At 43.6% G+C, this 24,267-nt stretch overlaps 1 protein-coding gene across 1 annotated transcript in view; it reads right to left on the reverse strand.

Moving 5' to 3' along the window:
• syde2 (synapse defective 1, Rho GTPase, homolog 2 (C. elegans)) overlaps positions 1-24,267 on the reverse strand; it is a 78,338-nt gene that overhangs the window by 21,678 nt on the left and 32,393 nt on the right. The window contains exon 5 of the mRNA XM_079739158.1: positions 15,640-15,766. Coding sequence (XP_079595284.1) covers positions 15,640-15,766 — 127 coding nt within the window. The remainder of the gene's footprint in view (positions 1-15,639; positions 15,767-24,267) is intronic.

The raw sequence follows: 24,267 nt of genomic DNA on the forward strand, positions 1-24,267 counted from the left end.
TTGGCATAAGATACATATGATTCATTGAAATCATAAAAGCAAAGCATTTGAGTGATGGAGGGCCTTGGTTCCCATTTTCAAAGATGACCGGTTTTGGCTTTCCAAGTAGTGGAATGCAGGCACTCAGAGGGTTTTCTCCAAGGAACAGCTTGGCACTAAATGGAACTCTGTCATCAATCATGACAGTAAAAATGGCTGGCCTGGAACCACAGTGTTTCAAATGGGAGCCACCAACCCCCGTGCTGAAGGCCTCAAAACCTGCCAACAACACCTAAAATAAACAACACTAACTATTATTTTTCTCACATACGCACACACAAACACCTGCACTAAGAAATACTGCATTAAAGGTTCAATGGCATGCTACTTTATGAGTGCTTTTATATAAGTGTTAGTAGGCCCCTAATAGAGTATTTGATGTTCAAGAAATTCAGCCTTGGTGCAGAATTACAGCCACAATGAGCCAGTCCCACAATGAGCTTTCCACAAACGTGCTGTTTTTAGAGGCAGGTCAAGGTGGCGGGTGGGGGTGTGGCCCTGAGCAGCTTGCGGCCACGGTACCATGCGCTAGTGTTTACCGTGGATGTATCACAATGGCTCGGATTCATAATATCATCCGGAGGCGCAGACAGCTTTTGCCCGTGTTCTGTAAATATTCTACAAAAATCCTGGCGCTCCAGCGGGAGTCCTGGAGCTCTATATTTAAATAATATAATATATAGATATCTATATAATAAAATATATATTATCCCAGCCAAAAGCTGTGTGTGCCTCCAGATGATATTAAGGTTGTCAAATGACTGTCGGGTTCTCGTATCTGGACGTATCTGGTTCTTCCACTTCCACGTCAATCTGAAGTGCCTACTGTGTGCGGCGACATAGAGGAGAAAGGGATTGTTGCCGTTTGCGGACTCCCGTTACTTTCACAACGAGACTCGTAGTGGGGGTTATCTCCGCCATGGTTGAGAAGGAATTGGGGGAAAGGAACTTTGGCTTTGACTCCCTGAAGTCCAGATTGAACCACGACATGGATGAGAAAAGGAATTGTTGCCCGCGATTGTCTCCCGCCGGAGCCCCGTTGCCGGGGCACCGCAGCACCACCACCACGGGGCTCCACCGCCACGGGGCTCCACCGCCGGGGGGCTCCACCGCCACAGGGCTCTACCGCCAAAGGGCTCTACCGCCACAGGGCTCCACCGCCACAGGGCTCCACCGCCACAGGGCTCCACCACCCAGACAGTCGTAGGTCATTGATCATTGGCAGGCCAAATTCTCTGGTCGGACAAAGCAGAGAAAGGGGTGGTAACCCTTATGACGACATATGGGGCCAAATACGAAATCGGTGCGCCTGAGCTTTCGATTTTCAAAGACGGAGCAGGTGGTCATTTTACACCTAATGTAATTTCTAGCCTCTGGGGGACCATAGGCAGGCTAGGGGAACTCATATTAATGTCATTTATCAGATCAGTCCCCCTTCCCAACCCCAACCAAGCCCCCAACCCAAGCTGCCGCCGACGTCTGACTAAATCTCACTCTGAACTCAGTTCAAAACATGAGAGCCCTGATAATAATTAAGAATGAATGACAATAATAATTAAGATTTAATCAGAGGAGGGATAATAATAAACATAAATGAAAGAGAAGAGTGGAGGGATGGTAGTAATATTCAATTCAGACTCGTGATGGTGCTGTGCGGCAGCTAGCTTTTGTTTGTTCTCCTTGATTTAACGCCGGATGGTTTACACAACAGCATTGGGTGTTGTCAGCAGAATAATATAAGTTATTTAAAAGCTAACATGCAGATACACTTTTTCCATTGAGCTACACGATCGGTTGAAACAAAACACTATTAAATAGCACAGTGATTTCCTTCACGGCCAACTTGTCTCTGCCTGCGGCTAGTATTGGTTTGAATGGTTTGTTTTTCAGCACCAGTGACTCAAATTAATGACATCATTGCGTCCACACCACTCACAAACATTCACAGATAAACTCTCTGTATGGACTATAATGTTATGGATTTAGTATCTTTATTAAAGTATCTTCAGCAGCAGGCAGAAGCAAAAGATACAAAACGAACATCAATACTGTTATTCTATTGGTGCAAATTCAAGAAGTAAGTTAACAATCCCCTAGACATATTTGAACCTCATCATTACTTAGCACTCTGTAAATAGGAATTCCCTGTTCATCGCTAAAACACTGCTGGATAAGTTTGCGGTGGTCACTAGTAGCAATGAATGCCCCGTGAGTTGGTTTTAGTGAAATAAATGCTCTCAAGCTCCTGTTTCACACTGTTCTAATGTGATGGAGACGGTGGGCGGTGAGGAACGACATGATTTTGGCTCTTACTCATGAATATTCATGACATGCAAATGTCTCGCCTCTGATTGGCTTATTTCCATCAGTCCTTCAATTCAATTTCCCAAGAGACTCAGAGAGAGGGAGAAGGAGAAAGAGAAAGAGAAAGAGAGAGAGAGAGAGAACCACTGGGCTCCTTGGGGGTTTCTGATTGATTGAATACAGAAAGAAGAGCCGGGGCACTGCCGCCGGGCGCACTGCCGCGGTGCCCGGTATTTTGCCAATATTTTAGCCTATTTAATATGCGCAAAAACTAAATGTTGAAATAGTGGTAATGTCCAATCCAATTATTTCTTCCTCAACTCTTCTTTCTTGGTCAAGAGATGCAATGTTGATTTGTTATCGCCACAAATAGCACAGGAACAATCTTCCGAAATGTAAGCACCTTGCTGTTACCTCCTACCTGGCAAAATGGGCTCTGTGTCACCGGCAGCAAAATCAATACCGTCTTCCTGTGGACCGTCGCAAGCCAATGTGGGCAAGGCCATGAATACTAATTCACCAAATTATGTCAGTTTGTGAGGCTTTTCTGATTTGCTTGTTTATGTGTCTATTTTATTTCATGTGCTAATGCAGGCAATCGAGGTAGAAGAACATTTACACGTTCAGCATACATATGCAACTCCGAGTGACCTATCGCATTTCAAAAGGAACAAGTACTAAACGGTTACACCTTTAACAAGCTCACCTCCTTAATCCTCCTAAGGTCTACCCTTTCTAGCTTCAGAAGCCCACTTGGTCTCCATAGGAAGGAATGGGGACTAAAAGTGGGATGCGCAAAGTACATTTTGAAATTGAATTGGAAATAGCGTTGATAAAGCAACGCATAAAATGCATTTAGGTAAATCAATAATTAGCTGTGAGTCACCATGTTTGCTGAGTACTGAGTCTCTCTCTCTCTCTCTCTCTCTCATGATCAAGGTGTAGCGGATAGACACTGTGTTAATGGCTCCATTAGGATTCCCCCACACTGACAGCAGTATCTGTAAGGAACAGGATCTCTAGGACAAGAGTTTTACTAGAAAAGCGAACATCAAATACTGAACACATGCAGTGTCTCAAGCTCCCTGGTGGAAGAGAGACAACTGACCCAGCAGACATCAGGTCACTTTCATTGTTGTTTTATGAACACCTGTTTAGAGCTAAGGATTGTGATAAATCTGCGGGGGATGAGCTCCTGCAAGATTTACCACGATTAGGAGAGGAGGAGGCCCTGAGGCTAGAGCACCACCTTTCCTACAATGAGCTCACCCAGGCAGTACAACAGAACTGGCCGGTCACCTGGTTTAGATGGTTTGTCGGGGGAGTTCTATAAGGCTTTCTGGTCTCTTTTAGGGCCAGACCTGCAAACCGTCCTCCAGGAGGGTATTCTCCCTTTAAGTTGTCGTGGGGCAGTCCTGTCTTTGCTGCCCAAAAAAGGGGATTTGGGAAACTTAAAAAAATGGCGCCCTGTCTCTCTCCTATGCGTGGACACAACGATCTTCTCCAGAGCCCTCACCAATAGGTGAAAGACTGTAGTAGGCTCAGTGGTCCATAGTGATCAAACATACTGCATTCCAAATTGATCAATTTTTGATAACCTGTTTCTGGCTCGGGACATCATAACCACAGCTGCCTATCATAATCTGAACCTGGGCCTTCTCTCCCTAGACCAGGAGAAGGCTTTTGATCGGGTCGACCATGGCTTTCTGTTTAGGGCTTTAGAGGCTTTTGCGTTTGGTCCAGTTTTCATAGGCCTCAACAAGTTGCTATATAAAGACATTTTTAGCATCCTTAAAATAAACGGCTTACTCACCAGACCTTTCTCTGTTTCCAGAGGAATATGGCAGGGGTGTGGTCTCTCTGGGCTTCTTTATGCTATCTCTATTGAACCTCACCTTGTAATGCTGAGGGCACGCCTGGGCACCATCGCTGCACTAGGGATTCCACAGGCCCCTACCATGTCACTTATAGTCTATGAGGATGATGTAACATTGATTCTGCAGTCGCAGGAGGATGTGAAGGTGCTCTCAGGTTTTACAAACCTACCAAAGAGCTGCGTCTGCTAAGATTAACTGGGAGAAATGTTCTTTTTTAATTGGAGACTGGCAGGACTCGACACCACTGGTTTTGCCACAACGTTGCGTCTGGAATTTGGATGGCTTTAAGTTTTTGGGGGTATATCTAGGAACTGTTGGATATATGGATAAGAACTGGGAGGGGATGGAAGAGAAGATAGCAAGTCGGTTGCAACTGTGTAGGTGGATATTACCACAGCTCTCGTATAGAGGGCGGGTGCTGGTGGTCAAAAACCTGGCGGCGCCGATGTTGTGGCACACAGCCAGAGCCGGCCCTGGGCATAGGCAGTATAGGCAAATGCTAGGGGCGCCGTCATCCGCGGGGGGGGGGGGGCGGAAAACGGGGGGGGAGAAAAAAAAATATATAAATACTTTTTTTTTTACCAGTGCCATTACTACTATTATTTCGAAATATTATATAGGCCCACAGCAACATAAAGTCATAGTAAAGACTATTAAATAATGGAGAAGCCTTTTTTCTGGGTGCCTGCCTGGCTCGTTGCTCTGTACCTGCCCTCTGTGAGGGGGGCGGGGTCAAGAGGCCAGCTGCCTGAATCTGACTGGACCGTGACCCCGAGACGAAGAAAAAGATTAATGAAACTATATCGGAATTATGTCCAAAAGACTGAAGCCATCCGGCGCCCAAGGAAGGAAAAGAAGGAAAGAAGAGGAGGAAAAACGTGAAAAAGATAGAGGTACAGTAATGTCAATGTGATTAAGTGCATGAAAGTAATAGTTTAATGCATCGTAGTTACCGTTGTTGGAGCAGAGTGTTAGCTTGCTAGCTTACTTCGGACGATAGCAACATTGTTTAATAATCAATAAATAGCTGAGTCGAAGTGTGTTAATGTTAGTCCACCTTAAATTCATCAGGGACGTTTGGAAACTTAACGTTAGGCCTTTTCAGGTGTTATTTTACAGGTGTCTTTCCTGCTTGTATGTCAGTTAAAATGCTTTTAGTTGTCCATCCCCTTTGTAATAGGGTGGTTGTAAGCATTTGGTTTTATGTGTCACAGTTTATGTTTGTTAAAGTTTACATCAGTGTTAAAGTGCAGTTAAAGTGTATTACTGTTAATATTTCATACCTAAGCTTTCACATATCATTCATAGGCTATATATACATATATATTCATTTCACTGCACTTTACTGGTTTTTGCACTGTGGTTAGACTGAATTGCATTGCAATGACAATAAAGTTGAATGAATCTCATCACATTTTCATTATTAGTCTATATTAGTCTCATGTATAGCACACCAAGCATCTGTTTTTTTTTTATTAAAATGTAACATGCAGTCGTCACATATACTTCTCTTCTCTCTTCAGATGCACTTTTAAAATATTTCAGTACCACCCCCAGTGACACAGCATCAGGTGCTGCTGTCACGTCTACCTCTGCACAGCCCAGTGACACAGCATAAAGTGCTCCTGTCCCGTCTACCTCTGCACAGCCCAGTGACACAGCATCAGGTGCTGCAGTCCCGTCTGCCTCTGCACAGCCCAGTGACACAGCATAAAGTGCTCCTGTCCCGTCTACCTCTGCACAGCCCAGTGACACAGCATCAGGTGCTCCTGTCCCGTCTACCTCTGCACAGCCCAGTGACACAGCATCAGGTGCTCCTGTCCCGTCTACCTCTGCACAGCCCAGTGACACAGCATAAAGTGCTCCTGTCCCGTCTACCTCTGCACAGCCCAGTGACGCAGCATCAGGTGCTCCTGTCCCGTCTACCTCTGCACAGCCCAGTGACACAGCATCAGGACTAAAGGCTGCACCTATAGACCCTGCTGACTGGCCATCTCTTCTTACAGACAAAGTAAGAAGAGAGTTAGTTCACAGAGGACCATTTCAAACAAAAAACAGTTACACATTTCCCCAAAACAACGATGGGAGAAGGTGTAAACATGACTTTTTTAAAAGAGTCTTAGTTAATTGGGAAAAAATCAAAAAGGAGCTGGCTGATATACTCCAAAAAGAATGATAGCTTGCACTGCTTCTGCTGCAAAACATTCTCTACAAAAGATTACAAACTTAATAAAGAGGGATTGAAGGACTGGAAAAATGCAAGCCAGTTGCTGAAAGCTCATGAGGATAGCCGGGAGCACAATACCCACATGGCAACATGGAAGGAGTTGGATGTCCGTTTTGCAAAGGGGTTAACAATAGATAGGCAAGAGAAACAGGTGGCGTGATGTTCTCTCTCGATTGGTGGCAATAATTCAGTCCTTAGCTGAAAGAAACATAGCTTTAAGGGGGTCCACAGATACATTAAATAAACCAGACAATGGCAACTTTCTGAAAGAGGTGGAACTCATGGCCAAATTTGATCCAGTAATGAAGCAGCATGTTGGGAGGGTGGAAAGTGGAGCTAGCAGTCACACACATTATCTGGGTAAAACAATCCAAAATGAACTGATAGACTCCATCAGCTCCAAAATACTGGAAAGCATTTTGGATGAGATCAAAACAATGAAATATTTCTCTATTATTCTAGATTGCACCCCTGATCTGAGTCATAAGGAGCAGCTCTCTGTCATTGTCAGGACAGTATCACTAGAAGACTCACCACAAGTTAAAGAACATTTCTTGGGCTTTCTTGTGGCAGAGAAGACAACAGGGGAAAGTTTGTCATCTCTCATCCTAAACAGGCTGGAGGAGCTGAACATCCCCTTTGAGAACTGCAGAGGACAATCCTATGACAACGGTGCCAACATGAAGGTTGCTTCAGCAGAACCCAGGAGCTTTTTTTGTTGCATGTGGTGCCCACACTTTAAATCTGGTGATAGCTGATGCTGCAAAGAGCACAACAGAAGCCATCAGCTACTTTGGACATTTAACAAAGCTATTCAAGCTCTTCTCAGCCTCCACCCAGAGATGGGATACCCTGCTGAATCATGTTAAAACCACTTTGAAGTCATGGTCAGAGACGAGATGGGAAAGCAGGATAAAAAGCATTGAGGCAGTAAGGTACCAGGCTAGGCAAGTCAGAGGGGCTCTTCTGGAGGTGAGGGAAACTACTTCAGACCCTGTGGTGAGAGTTGAAGCCCAGTCTTTGGCTGAGGAGATAGGATCTTACAGATTTTCCATTGTACAGCCATATGGTATGACATCCTCAACCAAATCCAGCATGTGAGTAAACTGTTGCAGTCACCCTCCATGCAGCTAGATGTGACTGTAGACTTGCTGAAGAAAACCAGAGATTCCATGGCCTGCTACAGAACCACTGGGTTTTCTGATGCACAGACAACTGCAAAGGAGATGTGTGAAGAGATGAACGTGAAGACTGTACTGAAACAACAGCGATTAAGAACCACAAAAAAGCACTTTGCATATGAGTCTCCAGATGAGCCTATCAATGACGCACTTAAGAAAATGGAAACCACATTTTTTAATGTGGTCGTGGATACAGTTGTCTCTTCACTCGATGAGAGATTTCAGAACCTTGGAGAGGTTAAGGACAAGTTTGGAGTGCTCCTCAACTTCCCCAACTCAGCAAAAGAAGAGCTGCTACAACAATGTCAGACCCTGAGCACTGCTCTGACCCATGATGGGCAGCAAGACATTAATGACAGGGAACTTTGTGTGGAAATGCAAAAATGTCCACCTTTGCCAGCAAAGAACATGACAGCCATGGAACTCCTGACTTTCCTGCACGAGAAAAAGCTAACCGAGATGTATCTCAATATGTGGGTTACTCTGAGGATCTCCGCCACTCTTCCTGTTACAGTGGCTTCTGCGGAAAGAAGCTTCTCTAAGCTCAAGCTTATTAAAACCTACCTGAGATCAACGATGGCACAAGAACGTCTCAGTGGGCTTTCGATTATAAGCATCAACCATCAGTGTTGGGACTAACGCGTTATTAAGTAACGCGTTACAGTAACTACGTTACTTTTGCGGTAACGAGCACTGTAACTAATTACTTTGTCAAAATCAGTAACGCGTTATCGTTACTGCGATTTAAACAGGCTTGTTACTCGTTACTTCACGTGCATAACCCAGGACTACAGTTTCCGTGGTGGACGTGAAGCGGACGTGAGTCACGTGACGCAGCGACGCACAAGTAAATGAATTAAAACAATGGCGGCAGTCGACGACGGTCCAGGCGTTGTATTTCTCTCATGGAAATATGCACATTGGTTTTCCTTTCTGACAGTAAAAGACATAAGGAATATTTTGGTGACCTGTCATCTTTGTGGAGGTTCGAAAACTCTAAAATCAAAAGCTTGATTTTACAAAGCCTGTTGCACAGTCTATAACCCAGACACAGCTAAACAAATGATGGAGATGTATGGACAAAGACTGATATAGACATAGACATACTAATATAGACTACTAAAGCAGTCTATATTCCACCATTATTGATTTAATCAGTTGTTTTATTTATCTAAACGGCCAGAGTGGAGGAAATATTATTTTTGTTAAACATTAACTATGTTTGTGAGGCTGAAAGTACTTTTTATTTATTTAGTTTCTCTTTGTGAGGCTGAAAATACTTTTAAGTTTGCCCATCATTATTGATGATGAGGTCTCCAGTTGGTGGAGTTTAGCTGTTTTGAGTTAAGGTTAACTTACAAAGAACGGATAAACCTCACTGTGTTTACATTGAAAACATCTATTGTATCAGTTTTGCACTATTGATTCCTACAGTTGCTAAATGGTCTGTGGCACAGTTTAATTTTTGCACTGCCAAAACTATACTTTGTACCTGTTTCAATGGCTATGATAAATATGCCTATCAAAAGTTTCAAAACATACTGTATGTTGTGTTTTGTTGATCCACTGCTTCATCGTAGTGATACTGGGTACAATGATCAAATTTTACAGTTGTTTTGTCGAACACTATGCCACATCAACCCCAAAATAATGTGTGTGCATTTGTAGAGGGTTGGAAACAGTTGGAAACAATGGATATATTTCATTTATTTGCACTCACACTACTACACTGCTATGACACGTTCAGGTCACTAGGTGGCGCATTGCGCTTGTGGTAGGATAGGACTTACGTGTAAGCAAGCCAGAGGACTGGCAGCCTCCCTAGCTATCCAGTTAGGGAGGTCCACATTAACACAATAAGATAATTTAGGAAAAAAAAAAGTTACTTTCCCTAGTAACTAGTTGAAAGTAACGAGTAACTTAAAGTAACTGAGTTACTTTTGAAAGAAGTAACTAGTAACTAACTAAGTTACTAATTTAAAGTAACTTGCCCAACACTGTCAACCATATTGTTGGAAAACAGCTGTCATATGATGACATTATAGATGACTTTGCATCAAGAAAGTCAAGAAGAGTAAGGCTGTAAAGTGAGTTTCTTGAGGTGTTGAGGCCTTTAATACAATCAACATGCAGATAGCCCCCTCTGTGGGAATCATGTAAATAGCGGTGAATTAAGAGGTCTCTCATTTATCTTTCTTTTACTGTGGGCAATAGTGTGTGTGTTGTTATGTCTGCACTGGTTTCATTATTTATTATTTTGTGCAATACCATATTTATATTGTATTTTTAATTCATTTTATGTCACTTGTTTTCATGTGCAGTGTTCGGCTTAATATGTTTGCCTTATTTATTTTGTATGTCTTATTCATTTTATGTCACTTGTTTTCGTGTGCAGTGTTCGGCTTAATATGTTTGCCTTATTTATTTTGTATTTTTAATTTTATCACTTGTTTCTTTCTTTAGTTTTTATTTGGTGAGATATTTTTTACTCAAAGAAATAAAATCTTGAATACACACATTCAGTTTCTATGTGATTGTATGAAAGTTGATTTTGAAATCGACTGCTGCGATGCAAGGGGGCGCCAGCTAAAATCTTGCCTAGGGCACCAAATTACTCAGGGCCGGCACTGCACAGAGCATTCGTAGTTGACCCCCCTGTGTACCTCCTCTGTAGTCTCCAGAAGTCTTTTGTAAATGTATTTTGGGATGGTTATCATTGGCTGGCCCCGGGGGTTTTGTGCCTGCCAGTGGCTGAAGGAGGAAAGGGACTGATTCACCCAGCAAGTAAGGTCGCCTCTATGAGACTGATGGCCCAATGTCTCCTCTATGCGCCTGACAGTGTGCTTTGGGATTCCTTTGCGCGGTCAGTGATGCATGGCATTGGGGCTTTTTCACTGGACAGACATTTTTTTCTGATGACGAACAATCAATGATACAAGGGTTTCATCTCCCTTTTTTCTATAAATCTGTCCTGGAAGCATGGAATATTCTAACTGTGTCTAGATAACCAGATGAACATTATGGTACAGAAGAGCCCCCCTTTTTTATTTTCAAATGCGTAACCAGGAGAGAGTTGGGGATAGCTTGATCTCGGCTTTCATGGGAGCAGGCATGACCAAGTTGGGATACTAGACCGTGAGAAAGGAAGGTGGAAGTTGGCACTGGAGGTCAGTGCCCAAACTGGACTGAGGTGTCTGCGCCTGGTGGCTGACCTGTTGGGCAGGCTCAGAGTCTCGCTCCCGACCAGCCTCAGTGCTGCAGCAAGCAGCGTGGTAGCTGGAATACAAGAAAGTGTGGTTTTCCATGATCTTTGGATATCTCCAAAGTGTATCTAGTATCTAGAGGAGAGGGACACCTGCTGCCCTTTAATGGTCTTACTGATATAGTTTTTGCCTCAGATGACCAAATGTTTTGTCTCAAGGTTCAACCCTGACGTCATGCCAACGTGCCCTTTCTGCCCAGCCCCAGACACGGTTCATTGTTGGGGAAACTTGGGTTTCTGTTTAATCAGAATCTGTTAGTATTTTCAGTGAGGTACAGTAAGGAGAGAAAAGGCAAATGTACACTGGCAAATTTCCTTCTCGGTCAGGCAAAGCTGGCCATCTATAAAACTCCACAAGACTGACAAGCAGGAGGGCAATGGGAAGGATTTAGTGGGGGTGTTTAAAGTGATTGTCAGGACCAGGGTGGCAGCTGATTTTGTATACTATAAAATGACTGATGAGTTTTTGTGTTTCAACCAGCGGTGGTGCATTGGTGGTGTCAATGCTCAGTGGACTCTCTTTCCAGTTTTAAGACAATGGTTTTATTTTTGTTCCTTTTGAGTCTCTCTCTCTGTCTCTCTCTCTCAGGTTATATAGCTTAGATATACAAACATACAGGCGCACACACACACAGTCATGTCCTTGAGTGTGAACAGGTGGCAGTGCTCTGCAGGTGCCTCACAGTCAGTCTCGATACATACCACGTGTTTGCACATGAACCGTCTATGGACAAACTTTGATATGCACTGCATTATCCTAAGGCCCTTCATTAGGGAGTTGTTAGAAATGAATGAACCATCCCAAACTTACAATATGCATAAAGCATTCTGATGCATGCAAATGTTCTGTCAATGTCCACATGTCGACAAGTTAAATAAATAATTCCCCCAAAATGAATCATCATTAATTATGCTCTGGGAATTGCTTAGAGCAATCTCATGCCTCTTAAGAGAACACATTAAACCACAGTAGACCTATAACAAAACAACAATCAAAAAACAAACACAAAAACAAAGGCTTGCATTTAATCTTCATGCAGTTCTCCGTACCACGGAATAGAACCTAAGCGTTCCGACACGAAGGCAAGGCTGACTGCTCCCCTGGCCGGCCAAGGGTTCAACTAATCCCCCATGCGTGAGCCAAATACCATCTGTGTTTGTTCGGCAACAAAGGGGGCACTTGTTAATGACTTTCCATGTCTTCACTGGGGCAGGGCTACAATAAGCAGCTGAGTTTGGAGGGTCGAGGGGGAGGGAGTGAAGTGTGTTGTTGTGGAGGGGTGCGGGTGAAGGAATGAGCTGGCAAAGCTGGTTTCAGATCCACAACTGTGCTGAGCACTCCCTTTAACGTGGATGACGGAAACATCATGGTTCATGTCTTTTATTCAATCAAAGACATTCAGGTTTCCTCTTGATAAAAGTTCCCAATTGGTCCACTGTACTTAATAAGGCTGGTCTTGGTATATGGTGTGCATGGTCAAAGTATCTATGGATACTCATTTTATTCCTTTTCTGTATCCGGAGATAAATTGGGAGGGATTATTTCTGCACTTTAAGGCCCCGCTCAATGCTGACCAATGACGCTTCCACAAGGCTGACCAATGTCAAGATATTACTTCTCCTATGGTCAATATCTACTTCATGCCAGTGGTGTCACTAGGCTGGATAGTATTTAATTAGCCCCGAATCTTATAAAAACATAATACTTGCTTTACACTAGAATCAAACATGGGGAATCCAGGGGGATCTCAAAGTAGCCTAGTCCTTCTAGATAGTCCTTCTGGCAAGAGAAAAACATAACCAGACTGTTTACCACCTCAAGTGACTTAACCTATCCTATCTCCAGTCATATATATATATATATTAGTGCTGTCAAGCGATTCAAATATTTAATCACGATTAATCGGATTAATGTCAGTTAACTCGCGATTAATCACACATTTTTTTCTACTCTAAATATCCCTTGATTTCGTGCTGCTAGCCTTTTAGTGAGATCAGAGAGTGTTGAGAAGGACAGTAATAAAATATATTTGGTAAGATGGATATAAGAAGAGAGACCCACACTGAATTCAACCCGGTCCACTTGACATTGGGTAGGTGCATGACAGTTGTAGGCCTACCCGTAAAACTTCAATAGCCTAGGCTTTCATTTGTTTCAATTTCTGAACTTTCAAACAAAACTCTTGCTCAGCAAAGCTAGGAAATACTATAACATTTATTATTCAAACCAGTATGAATATTACTACCATACGTAGGCCATTACACATTTAAATCGCCAATGCTAATCGCGGTAGCATTTACCATTGAATTACAGTGTAAAATTAGCATTGAAGCTAGCAGGATTACAAAGTCTGATGTTAATGGATACTCTTTAGTTTAATGCTATTTCTTAGTTTATCGTAGCTTTGTATATTGTATATTCATTTACATGAGCAGATTGTAAATTCATGTTCAGTATGTTTTTACAGTTTTACAAGTTTTGAAGTAAACAAGGAACCTTATCAAAGGCCTAAACCGTTCCACGTTTCCTGGGCTTTTATTTCAAGGCACCGACTTCATGTTAGCTATCTGCTTAGCTAACCCTAATCGAGAGCAAGAGCAGAATAATATATATTTATATGTAAGGTCATCACTTGTATTCATTTTACTCTGAAATAACTTGAATGGAACATTAGATGTCTGAGGATAAGCAGCACAGCAGTCACGAAGCTATTTAAAGCTATAATAAACTGCATACTTTGTATATTTATGTAAAGCATTATGAAAAAATTTGCATGCGCAATAAAGCATACAAAAAAAAATGCTCCGCGCCACGCACACATTTTCCCTTTCCCTCTGAGCTAAGCCCCGGATATTTCAGAAACCTAGAAATGCCCCTGCTTCATGCAAACCAAGGTAGGGCCTACACGCTAGGTGTTTGCCTTCAGTACAGAGGCAATGCCATCCAATGCAGTCCCTATCGTGGAAGGCAAAGGAAGGCTAAGATGTCACAAATGCTGAGGCTCACTCAATATAAAATGGCGTTATTCCAATATACTATACTGGCCAGGAAATATATCAGTGATCTTAAAGTGTTAAATATTGTCCAATATCCAATCTTTAAAACCAAACTAATTTGTTTTGCAAGAGAATATTGTAAAACTAAAATCATTGCGGTGAGGTTCCATCTATAGAATATCATCAAACTAAAATCACTGGGTTGCGCTTCTACTAAACCATCATTGCCCTATAGGCTTCTATAGTTTTTGGAACTAACAAATTATAAAGAATGCAGCTGTTTAGAACTTTAGCCATACTCTTTATGCGTGGCGACGCATCTCATACACAAGAACACTATTGTATTTAAACACTATCATTGTACAACTTCTCTCGCCGAACAGCAACCAGGGCTGACATTACTGCAGCCCACTTGAAGGCGGGTCGGGCTCGCTTTGGCCTGACCTCAGAGATTATCCATCTCGGGCCCGGTTTGGCACAGCTCGGTGCGTTTAAAATGACAGTGGAAACGCAATTCAGCTCGGCATGGTATGACTCAGCACGGCCAAAAGTGCTAATGCAAAAAATGGTGTGTTCGTGAATGCACACTCGCACATACAAATGTAAGATCCATGACCATCACAAACTGACATTTCCCTTATTGCAGTGAACACCATTGACCGCCACTCCAACACACACACACACACACATCCAACCGGAGCGCTTGAGGCCCATGAGTGAAGCAGCCACCCTTTTTCAGCTGGGCAGGGTACATTTAGACGGTGAGAAAAGACTAACAGTCACCTCCAGCACTGGGGCCCTTTTTTCCGAAGCCGTTCAACTGTTAACTGTGTTTTCTGCCCTGCCATGCAAATGTATGCTGATCAAAGCATCCGCATGATAGAAGGAGGCCCACAAAGGGCCTCTTCCCAAAACCAACAGCAGCTCCTGTTGCCTTCCTCTTTCACTGTGGGAAGGGAGGTGGGAGAAAAATCATGACCATGTTTCTCCCCCATGAACTCCAACCAAATACTTTGTGTACATCCTCTACACCCAGTTTAAACACCTACCTTCCCCATACATCACAGAGATTGATACATTATGCTTAACGTGCCAATATTATAATACATATCATAATCTGATTATCACACCAAACAATAAACGTTTATAAACAAACCCTATTATAATAAAAACAATCAAATACTTTCTACCTCTGACCACAAGACCAAGGAATGGAAGGGACATTCTTCGACCTCCACCACAGCTCCACAGCCTGGGAGCCATAACACAGTCCTATGAGATAGCTGGTTGAACTACAGGTGACTGCAACTCTTTTTGTTGGTCAAGAGTTGGTTGGACACAATAACAAAAAGATTGGATAGAGCAAATGGTAAAGAAACAAGTTGTATTCCTCTGTATGGATCTTTTCCATAATTTTGGAATATAATCTGAGCCTGTCAAAGGCTAAACAAGCACTTTTAGAGGACGTCTATTAATGGGGCGCTATTGCCCTGAAGTATTCAGGGCATTGCCGTTTTCGAAGATCACAGCTGCAGCGTGATCTTCAGCCATCTGCCTTTTTTCGCTGAAGTCTGGACCAATGCAAAAATTGTTGCCCACAACAATACCAAAGACGAAAAAAAAATCAGAAATTGGGAGCCAAGTGGGACAAAAAAAAAAAAATATATGTGTGTGTAGGTTGTGCGCCAGCATAACCTGAACTGTGATGTTGGTTTACTACAAACAGAAAACTGGTGTGATGACTACAGTTACCTGTGATGACATTGATGTCGGGATAGGTGTTCTCACACAGCTCTGTGGCGAGGCTGTCTCGCTCAAACGCCTCTCTTAGCTCCTTCTTCACCGCCGCCGAACCACAGAGACGGTAGAGACCCACCACCTGGAAAATCACGCACACACACATACACCAATACACACACAGAAACACAGAAACAGACAAAGTGGGTCAAGCTAGGTGGACATTTTTACAGCCCCATCGATCAAGTCTACGTCTTTCCAAACAATGTGCTGTTGGAAAAGGCCTAATATGAATGACAACTTGGCTAGAACGCAGGAATGTGTGGTGAAATGCAGCAGTCTGAAGTCCAACTCAGGATAAATTAGTTATGTTGTGTGTTCATAAGACATGATAACTGCTTTCCTCACTTCTCCTTTCTTAAATACTATTTGTTTTTGATGAAAATGTACTATGTTTAAGCTCAGGCATTTAGTCACTTAATGGGATAATTAATCGCGGGACCCATTTTAGTTCATTTAGATTTGTTGTTTGGATTCCTGTAAAGATATCGAAACAACGACATGACATTATGTTATTAGACTCCAAAACCCAATACAAAAAATTCATTTTAGCAGTGAAAATGCATTGTATCCTAGCATCAATGTCTCCAAGACGCAGCTTCAGCCAAACAGTCCCCAGGTAGCACAGCAGGTGGCAAGCCGCATTAGCCGCTTTGAGACTTGCAGAAGAAATGGCAACCAACAAGTAAAGTAAACCTGCCAACTCATGTACTCACAGCTTACATAACAACACAAAAGCACTGTGTCAACCAGTGTTAATTTCGTTGACGAAAACTATGATGAAAAATATTTGTCAACGAACCCTTTTCACAGACGAAAACTAAATAAAAATCAGATATGATGACGAAGACTGTGACGAACTATAACTGACACTATAGTCAACGAATAAAAACGAGACGAAAATGTTAGCGCGGGACGAATGGAGAAGAGATCCAATCAGAACTACTCTTTCTGTTGGACAAATTGGGAAGAAATCCAATCAGAGCGAATCTTTTGAGGTTATGTCGATCTATGCAGAAGCAGCCATTTTAAAAAGCCGCGGCAAATGCAGGTGCACGCAACAACAGCTAAACAAACGCAGCAGCAGTCACACAAGAGGAGAACAAAGAAACACAACAAAGTTTTGCAGTGCACCCAGTCCGAGCCGAGGGCAACGGCATGTCTCATTAATCACAGAAATGTCAGGACTAGGGCGAAAACGAAGAATTGACATCTGGTCTTACTTCACATATGACAACAAGCCTGTCTGTACCACGTGTCAAGCAAAAATCGCTGGGAAAAACACCACCAACTTGAATTGACATTTACAGACGACTCATCCAGAAATACATGCGAAGGTAAGCATATAGGCTACGGCTATTTTATCAGATAACCCAACATGTTTCCTCTAAACTTGGAATTAAATAGAAGCTAAAGGAAACCCCCTCTGAACTCTTTTGATTAGACGATTGTCTCGCTGAATTAATATGAGTATAAATATTCAATGTTCTCAAATTGGATCAAATCTGTCCTATAAGCAGGTGTGTGTGTGTGTGTGTGTGTGTGTGTGTGTGTGTGTGTGTGTGTGTGTGTGTGTGTGTGTGTGAGACAGGGAGAGATCTGAGGAGATTGGGCAAGAAAGAAAAGAACCACAACTTGATTCCCCCTTTATTCACCCTCACAGGTACAGAAGACGTCTGATGACAAAGATGACCATGGGCCAAGTGGAAATAAAACTAGTGCTGCTAGTGCAACCCAGCAGCAGGCCATCTCTACAGCTTTCCAAAGTTCTTCAAAGTACAAAACTGAATCAAAGGAACAACATACCAAGGAGCAGTCCATAGCTAGATGGATTGGACGCACAGGTTTACCACTCACAACAATTGAAGACAAGGGCTTTGTGCTAATGATGGAGATAGTAGATAGGAGACTAACAGTTCCAAAGGAAAATAAAATGAGCAATTTGATTGAAACACAGTATGAACATGAAAGACAAAAATTGAAAGAGAGACTGGCTGCTGCCCGGAGAGTATCCATTGGCCTTGACATGTGGACAAAAAAAGGCCTCATTCCTTGCCATATGCTAATTTTGTGTTGAACGAAGTAAACCTGTACACATATTGTTGGCCCTTGAACAAGTAACTCACCCACACACTGCACTATTAAGGCTATTAATACTCAAGGTCTATTAAGGCATGTGTGGATAAATGTATTCAAGAGTGGGCCATACCAAAGGAGAAGATCAACAATAATAACGGACAATGGGAGTAACATGGTGGCAGCCTTTAAACACACCACAGCAGGAGAAACAAGCTCCGAGGACGACTCCCCTGGGTCCACAACGCCGGAAAGTGACTCTGAATCTGTACCTGATGACCAGCGGTGAGCCATGTTTAGTTTATTTATTTTACATACATCATACATCACATGAATGATCTTCCCCCTGCCACATGTATACAGTATACAGACACATACCAGCCACTTTATTAGGTTCAGACTTATTTGGTTGTCTTTTCTTCTTGTTATTAGGTACCATCATGTCGACATGGAAATGGACCGGACACCATGTGTGGTGCATGCCATACAACTTGTGGTCCACACGTTGCAGAAAGAGACAACTGTCAAAAGAGTCCTCGATAAAGCAAGGTCTGTGGTGAAGCTCTTTCGCAAGTCCTCAGTTGCAACACAGAGGGTATTGGACCAGTGTGGTCTTATTGTTGTAAATGACTGCCCCACACACTGGTCAAGCACATTCAACATGGTCACACGACTCCTCACAGTCAAAGATGCAGTCTGTCAATCGCAAGTGACATGGGATGGGACAGTTTGCTTACTAGTGAGTGGCAAAAGCTTTCGTCATTGCACGACCTACTGCTGCCTTTTGCAGAACACACTAAAACCCTCCAGAGTGACACCACATCTATGTCCCTAGTGGTTCCTGCCCTCTTTGATCTGCTAAGTCACCTAACTTACTTTGCAGAGAGCACTTGGTACAGAGACCTCGGCACTCTTGCAGATAAAATGAGATCAAATCTGAACCAGCGTTCTGCTTGCTTCTTGTATTCAATCGATGAAAAGTTCTCAGCGCTTGCAGCAGCTGCCTGCTTCGTCAACCCAACTGTCTGTGAAATCCTTGTTAATGTTGATGTGGCTGATGGAAATATCCAGGAACTGCTGAAACAGGCAGAAGACTATGTGGTCAAATGCACTTTGCCACACACAAGACAGGAGGGACCAGTCTGAATATGATGCAGAAGAAGAGGTTATTGAGGAACCAGAAGCAGCGCCATCCTCATAGCAGCCGGTGTTTAGGTTCCTCTCAAAGTGCCGCACCACAAGGCCTAAACAGAAAACCTCCACAACCAGCCTCAGGCAGCAGATCATCAAGTACAAGGAAGAACTTTCACATCCCATCACTGAGGACACAGGAACAGACTTCTGGCTGGAAAAGAGTGACAGTTTTTATCACAGTTTAAAGCCTTTTGCGTTAGACTTGTTGGCTATGCCAGCTTCTCAAGCTTTTGCAGAGAGGGTATTCAGCATTACAGGTGACCTCACAAGAGGACGGCGCAACCGAGGAAGGGTCACATTGGAGCGAGGTGCTTTCCTTAAAATGAACAGAGAGAAATAGAACTGTTGTATTCACTGTTATTTACAGCATTTCCTGTAGCAGTATATGCACAACTTGATTGGTATTTATTTTGTTTTTTGTTTAATATGAGAGCAGAGATTTTTTCGTTCCATGCAATAATGGCATTACAGCTTAGCATGTTATTCACTTGTCTTGAGTTGAGCTCATTGATACTATCTCATTGGACCACTTTGTATTTATTAACAGAAGAATATTTCATTTTGTGTGCAATGTCATTACAACCAATCCCTATTTTCTTTTACATGTTTTTTATTTTCAAATCTCTTTGATTTTGTACACAATGCACAGTAACATAAGATGTGTACAGAGTTGTGTGCTATGCTATCAATGTTGAGAGCAGGTTTTTTTATTTCCTTGAGGATTAAGGAGTATTCTTTGGTAGTGTGTGCAATGGCCTTACAGCCAATACACATTTTATTTTACATTTGAGAATTGCACTAATCTGTTCTGTTCAAATTTTGTTGATTTTGCACAGAGTAGCAAGAGATTGTATGGCATTCTAAGGCATTGTAGCCTTAGCAGTTATTTAACTTTTATTTTGAGAGCAGGTTTTTTTATTTACTTGAAGATTAGGGAGTATTCTTTGGTAGTGTGTGCAATGGCATTACAGCCAATACATATTTTATTTTACATTCGAGAATTGCACTAATCTGTTCTGTTCAAATTTTGTTGATTTTGCACAGAGTAGCAAGACATTGTAAGGCATTCTGAGGCATTGTAGCCTTAGCAGTTATTTAACATTTATTTTGTTAAAAATAAGCCCCTGAATTCAACACATTTTACATCTCATGCATAAATGATGCACAAAGTCCATAGAAGAAGATCAAACTTGAGATTGATGCAATATTGAAGGAGGAGAGTTCTGTCATGACGTTAAGAATAAAATACATGTTACAACCGTTAAATCTGTGTCTGTATTGCATATTCAAACCTTTATACCATTCCTTAAAAAAATAAACCTTTAGTCGACTAAGTCCACTGTAGATTTAGTTGACTAAAATCTGCTAATATTTAGTCGACTAAAACTAGACTAAGACTAAGGGCCCTATTTTAACGGTCTGAAACGCAAGTGAGAAGCGCCAAGCGCAAGTAGCTTTGTGGGCGGTTCTATGGCGATGTCGCTAGTTTACCAGCACAAAAATGACTCTTGCGCCCGGTGCAAATCTAAAATGGGTTGGTCTGAAGTAGCCTGATTACCCGTAGGTGTGGTTTGGGCGTAAAGTGCAATAAACCAATGAGAGTGCCAGCTCCCATCCCCTTTAAGAGCCATGAGCGCATTTGAATCTGATGAGTTGATATTTTGACAGCGCGTCTGCAGTCTCCGATGAGACAGATGCAAATGAATTTTAAACTTCAAATGGCTCAGTTTATGGCCAAATAATATGGCCTAATTCAAACATGGAATAAGTTTTTCTTCCACAACTTCAAATAAATTTTGGCAAAGAAAACTTAACACACATATGATATGCGGTAACTGTGGTTCTATTTAATGATATACGCAATACACTATAAACATCGTTTCTTATCAGTATTGTATGCATTATCGTTATCGACTTGTGTTCCTAATATGCATGTCCCCCCCCATTAATACACATTGCCATGGACTGTATTATGCGTTACGTGTTTAGTTTGCATGTGTTTAAACAGATGGACGCACACACGCGCGCCCGCATTCATTAATTCTTATACACATACACACACGCGCGCCCGCATTCATTCATTCTTTTTCACACTTACTCGCGGTGAAACAATGTTTTCTCAAGACCAAATACTCATCAATCCTAAAAGTTATGGGCATGTACACGATGTCTGTGTCAAGAAAATATGTGTTTGCTGTACGGTGTTTGCAGATGCATTGATTTAGAAGTACAACTTATTACAGCTGCTCTTTCCCAAATAATTTACCAAGAATGTGTGGCTAGGTAGATGAGAGAAGCAAAGTGTATGAGCTAGGTGCACAAGCAACATTATGCATGCGGCCTTAAAATAGCATCTGAACAACGCGCCACTGACTTTAAACCAGGTATTTCCTGGTTTGTGATTCAGATTTTTTATTGTGCATAATCATCATTATCATTATTATCAGAAAATTCCTCTCCGGGAACCATCACCTTATCATGGTGGAGGTTTGTTTGAACCTGAGGGCTATCTTGTCTGGAGCCTGGGGCTCCTGGTAGGGTCTCCCATGGCAGAGTGGTCTCAGGTGAGGGGCCAGCCTAAGAATGGCTCACAAAGACTCCATGGAAAATAGAGAAAGAGGAGGAGAGACCCTGAACGGAGGAAACCCAAGGCCCCCGTCTGGAGCCAGGCCAAGACGGAGGGCTTGTTTTCGAGCGTCTGGGCTTGCCACGGAGCTTGGCCGAGCACAACCCCCCTCCCTCCGTCCTGTGGGCCGACCACTCACAGGAAGACCTGCTGGGGTAGGGTGCGCTGCCACATGGCAGAAGCTGGCTCTTGGGACATTGAACATCACCTTGCTGTGGGGGAAGGAACCGGAGCTTGTGAGGGAGGTGGAGTGGTACCAGTTAGATCTGGAGGGGCTTACCTCTACGCACAGTCTCAGCTCTGGAACCGTACTCCTGGATAGGGGTTGGACTCTATTCCTCTCTGGAGTTGCCCAGGGCGTGAGACGCCGGGCTGGTGTGAGGATACTCAGAAATCCTCGGATGAGTGCTGTGGTGTTGGTGTTTACCCCATTGGACGAGAGGGTGGTCAGGAAAATAGTCTGACTGACGAAGGAGGCCTTCCGGGATATGTTATCCCGGAGGACGACCGAGACAGTTGCAGGGTACCGAGAGGCTCAAAGGCATGGATAAGGAAATTCGGTCGGCACCAAGGTGCTTTTGGAAAACCGTCCGGCACCTCAGGAGGGGTAAACAGGGAACCATCTAAGCTGTGTAGAGTTAGGAAGGGACTTTGATGAACTCAACTGAGGGGGTAGTCGGACGGTATAAGGAGCACTTTGAGGAACTCCTGAATCCGACTAACACGCCCTCTATGGTAGAGGCAGAGCTGGAGGCTGATGGGGGTTCTTCGTCAACTTCCCTGGGGGAAGTCACTGAGGTAGTGAAACAACTCCATAGTGGTAAAGCCTCAGAGATTGATGAGATCCGGCCAGAAATGCTGAAAACTCTGGTTGTGAAGGGGCTGTTCGGTTGACACCCCTCTTCAAGCCGTAAGAGTCTGGGACAGTGCCATAGGAATGGCAAACCTGGGTGGTGGTTCCCCTGTTCAAAGAGAGGGACCAGAGAGTGTCTGCCAAATACAGGGGTATGAAACTACTCAGCTTCCCTTGTCAATTCTACTCCAAGGTGCTGAAAAGGAGGGTTTGGCCGATTGTCGAACTTCAGATGTAAGAGGAACAATGCAGATTCCGCCCCGGACGTGGAACCACAGACCAGCTTTTCGCAAGGATCCTGGAGGGGGCCTCGGAGTATGCCCATCCAGTACTACTTCTAGTAATAGGTATGGGGATCACTTCTCAGGGCCATTCAATCTCTGTACTTCCAAAGCGAGAGCTGTGTCCACGTTCATGGCGGGGAGGTGTTGCAGTTTGGTGGGCTTGGGATCTCATCACTGCTTTTTGCAGATGATGTGGTCCTGATGGCATCATCTGCCTATGAACTTCGACACACTGGATTGGTTCGCAGCCGAGTGTGAAGCGGCTGGGATGAGGATCAGCACCTCTAAATCTTAGGCCGTGACTCTTAGCAGGAAACCGGTGGATTGCCTACTCCGGGTAGGGAATGAATCCTTACCCCGAGTGAAGGGCTTTGAGTACCTCAGGGTCTTGTTTGCGACTGAGGGGACAATGGAGCGTGAGAGATTGGCCGGAGAATCGCAGCAGCGGGAGCACTATTGTGACCGCTTAACCGCACCGTTGTGACACAAAGGGCTGAGCCGGAATGCAAAGCGATCGATCTACCGGTCGATCTTCGTTCCTACCCTGACCTATGGTCATGAAGGACGGGTCATGACCGAAAGAAGTGGAACTCGGAGTAGAGGCACTGCTCCTTTGCTTAAAAAGGAGTCATTTGAGGTGGTTCAAGCATCTGGTAAGGATGCCACATGGACACCTCCCACGGGAGTTATTCCAGGCACGTCCAGCGGGGAGGAGGTCTCGGGGAAGACCAAGGATTAGGTGGAGAGATTATATCTCAACATTGTCCTGGGAATGCCACAGCATCCCCCCGTCAGAGCTGGTCAATGTGGCCTGGGGAAGGGAAGTCTAGGGTCCCCTGCTAGTGCTGCTGCCCCCGCAAACCGGGTTAAGCGGTTGAACATGAGTGAGTGATGAGTCAGTGACATGCGTGGCACATCCGTTTTCAGACATTCCTAAAATTTGCTCCAAATTGGCTCACTATTATGAGACAATACTATAACAATCTTGTGTCCTAAACCAAGCTTTTTCAAAATAATTACCTATATGTAACCTTTACACAAAAGTTAGTAAGTTGAACAGCTCATAACATGCTCCTTCAAGACAACTCTTCTTGCTTTTTGCGCCATGTTTTGTTGGAACTAGGCCAGATTGTCGAACTTCAGATTTAAGATGAACAATGCGGATTCCGCCCCGGACTTGGAACCACAGACCAGCTTTTCGCAAGGATCATGGAGGGTGCCTCTGATTATGCCCATCCAGTACTACATGCGTGTTGTGGATTTGGAGAAAGTGTATGACCGTGCCGCCGGGAGATACTGTAGGAGATTCTGCGGGAGTATGGGGTGAGGGGGTCACTTCTCAGGGCCATCCAATCTCTGTACTCCAAAAGCAAGGGCTGTGTCCACGTTCATGGTAGGGAGGTGTTGCAGTTCGGTGAACTTGGGATCTCATCACTGCTTTTTGCAGATGATGTGGTCCTGATGGCATCATCTGCCTGTGAACTTTGCCACTCACTGGATCGGTTCACAGCCGAGTGTAAAGCGGCTGGGATGAGGATCAGCACCTCTAA

This window comes from Pollachius pollachius, assembly GCF_949987615.1.
Source record: "Pollachius pollachius genome assembly, chromosome: 7".
NCBI lineage: Eukaryota > Metazoa > Chordata > Actinopteri > Gadiformes > Gadidae > Pollachius > Pollachius pollachius.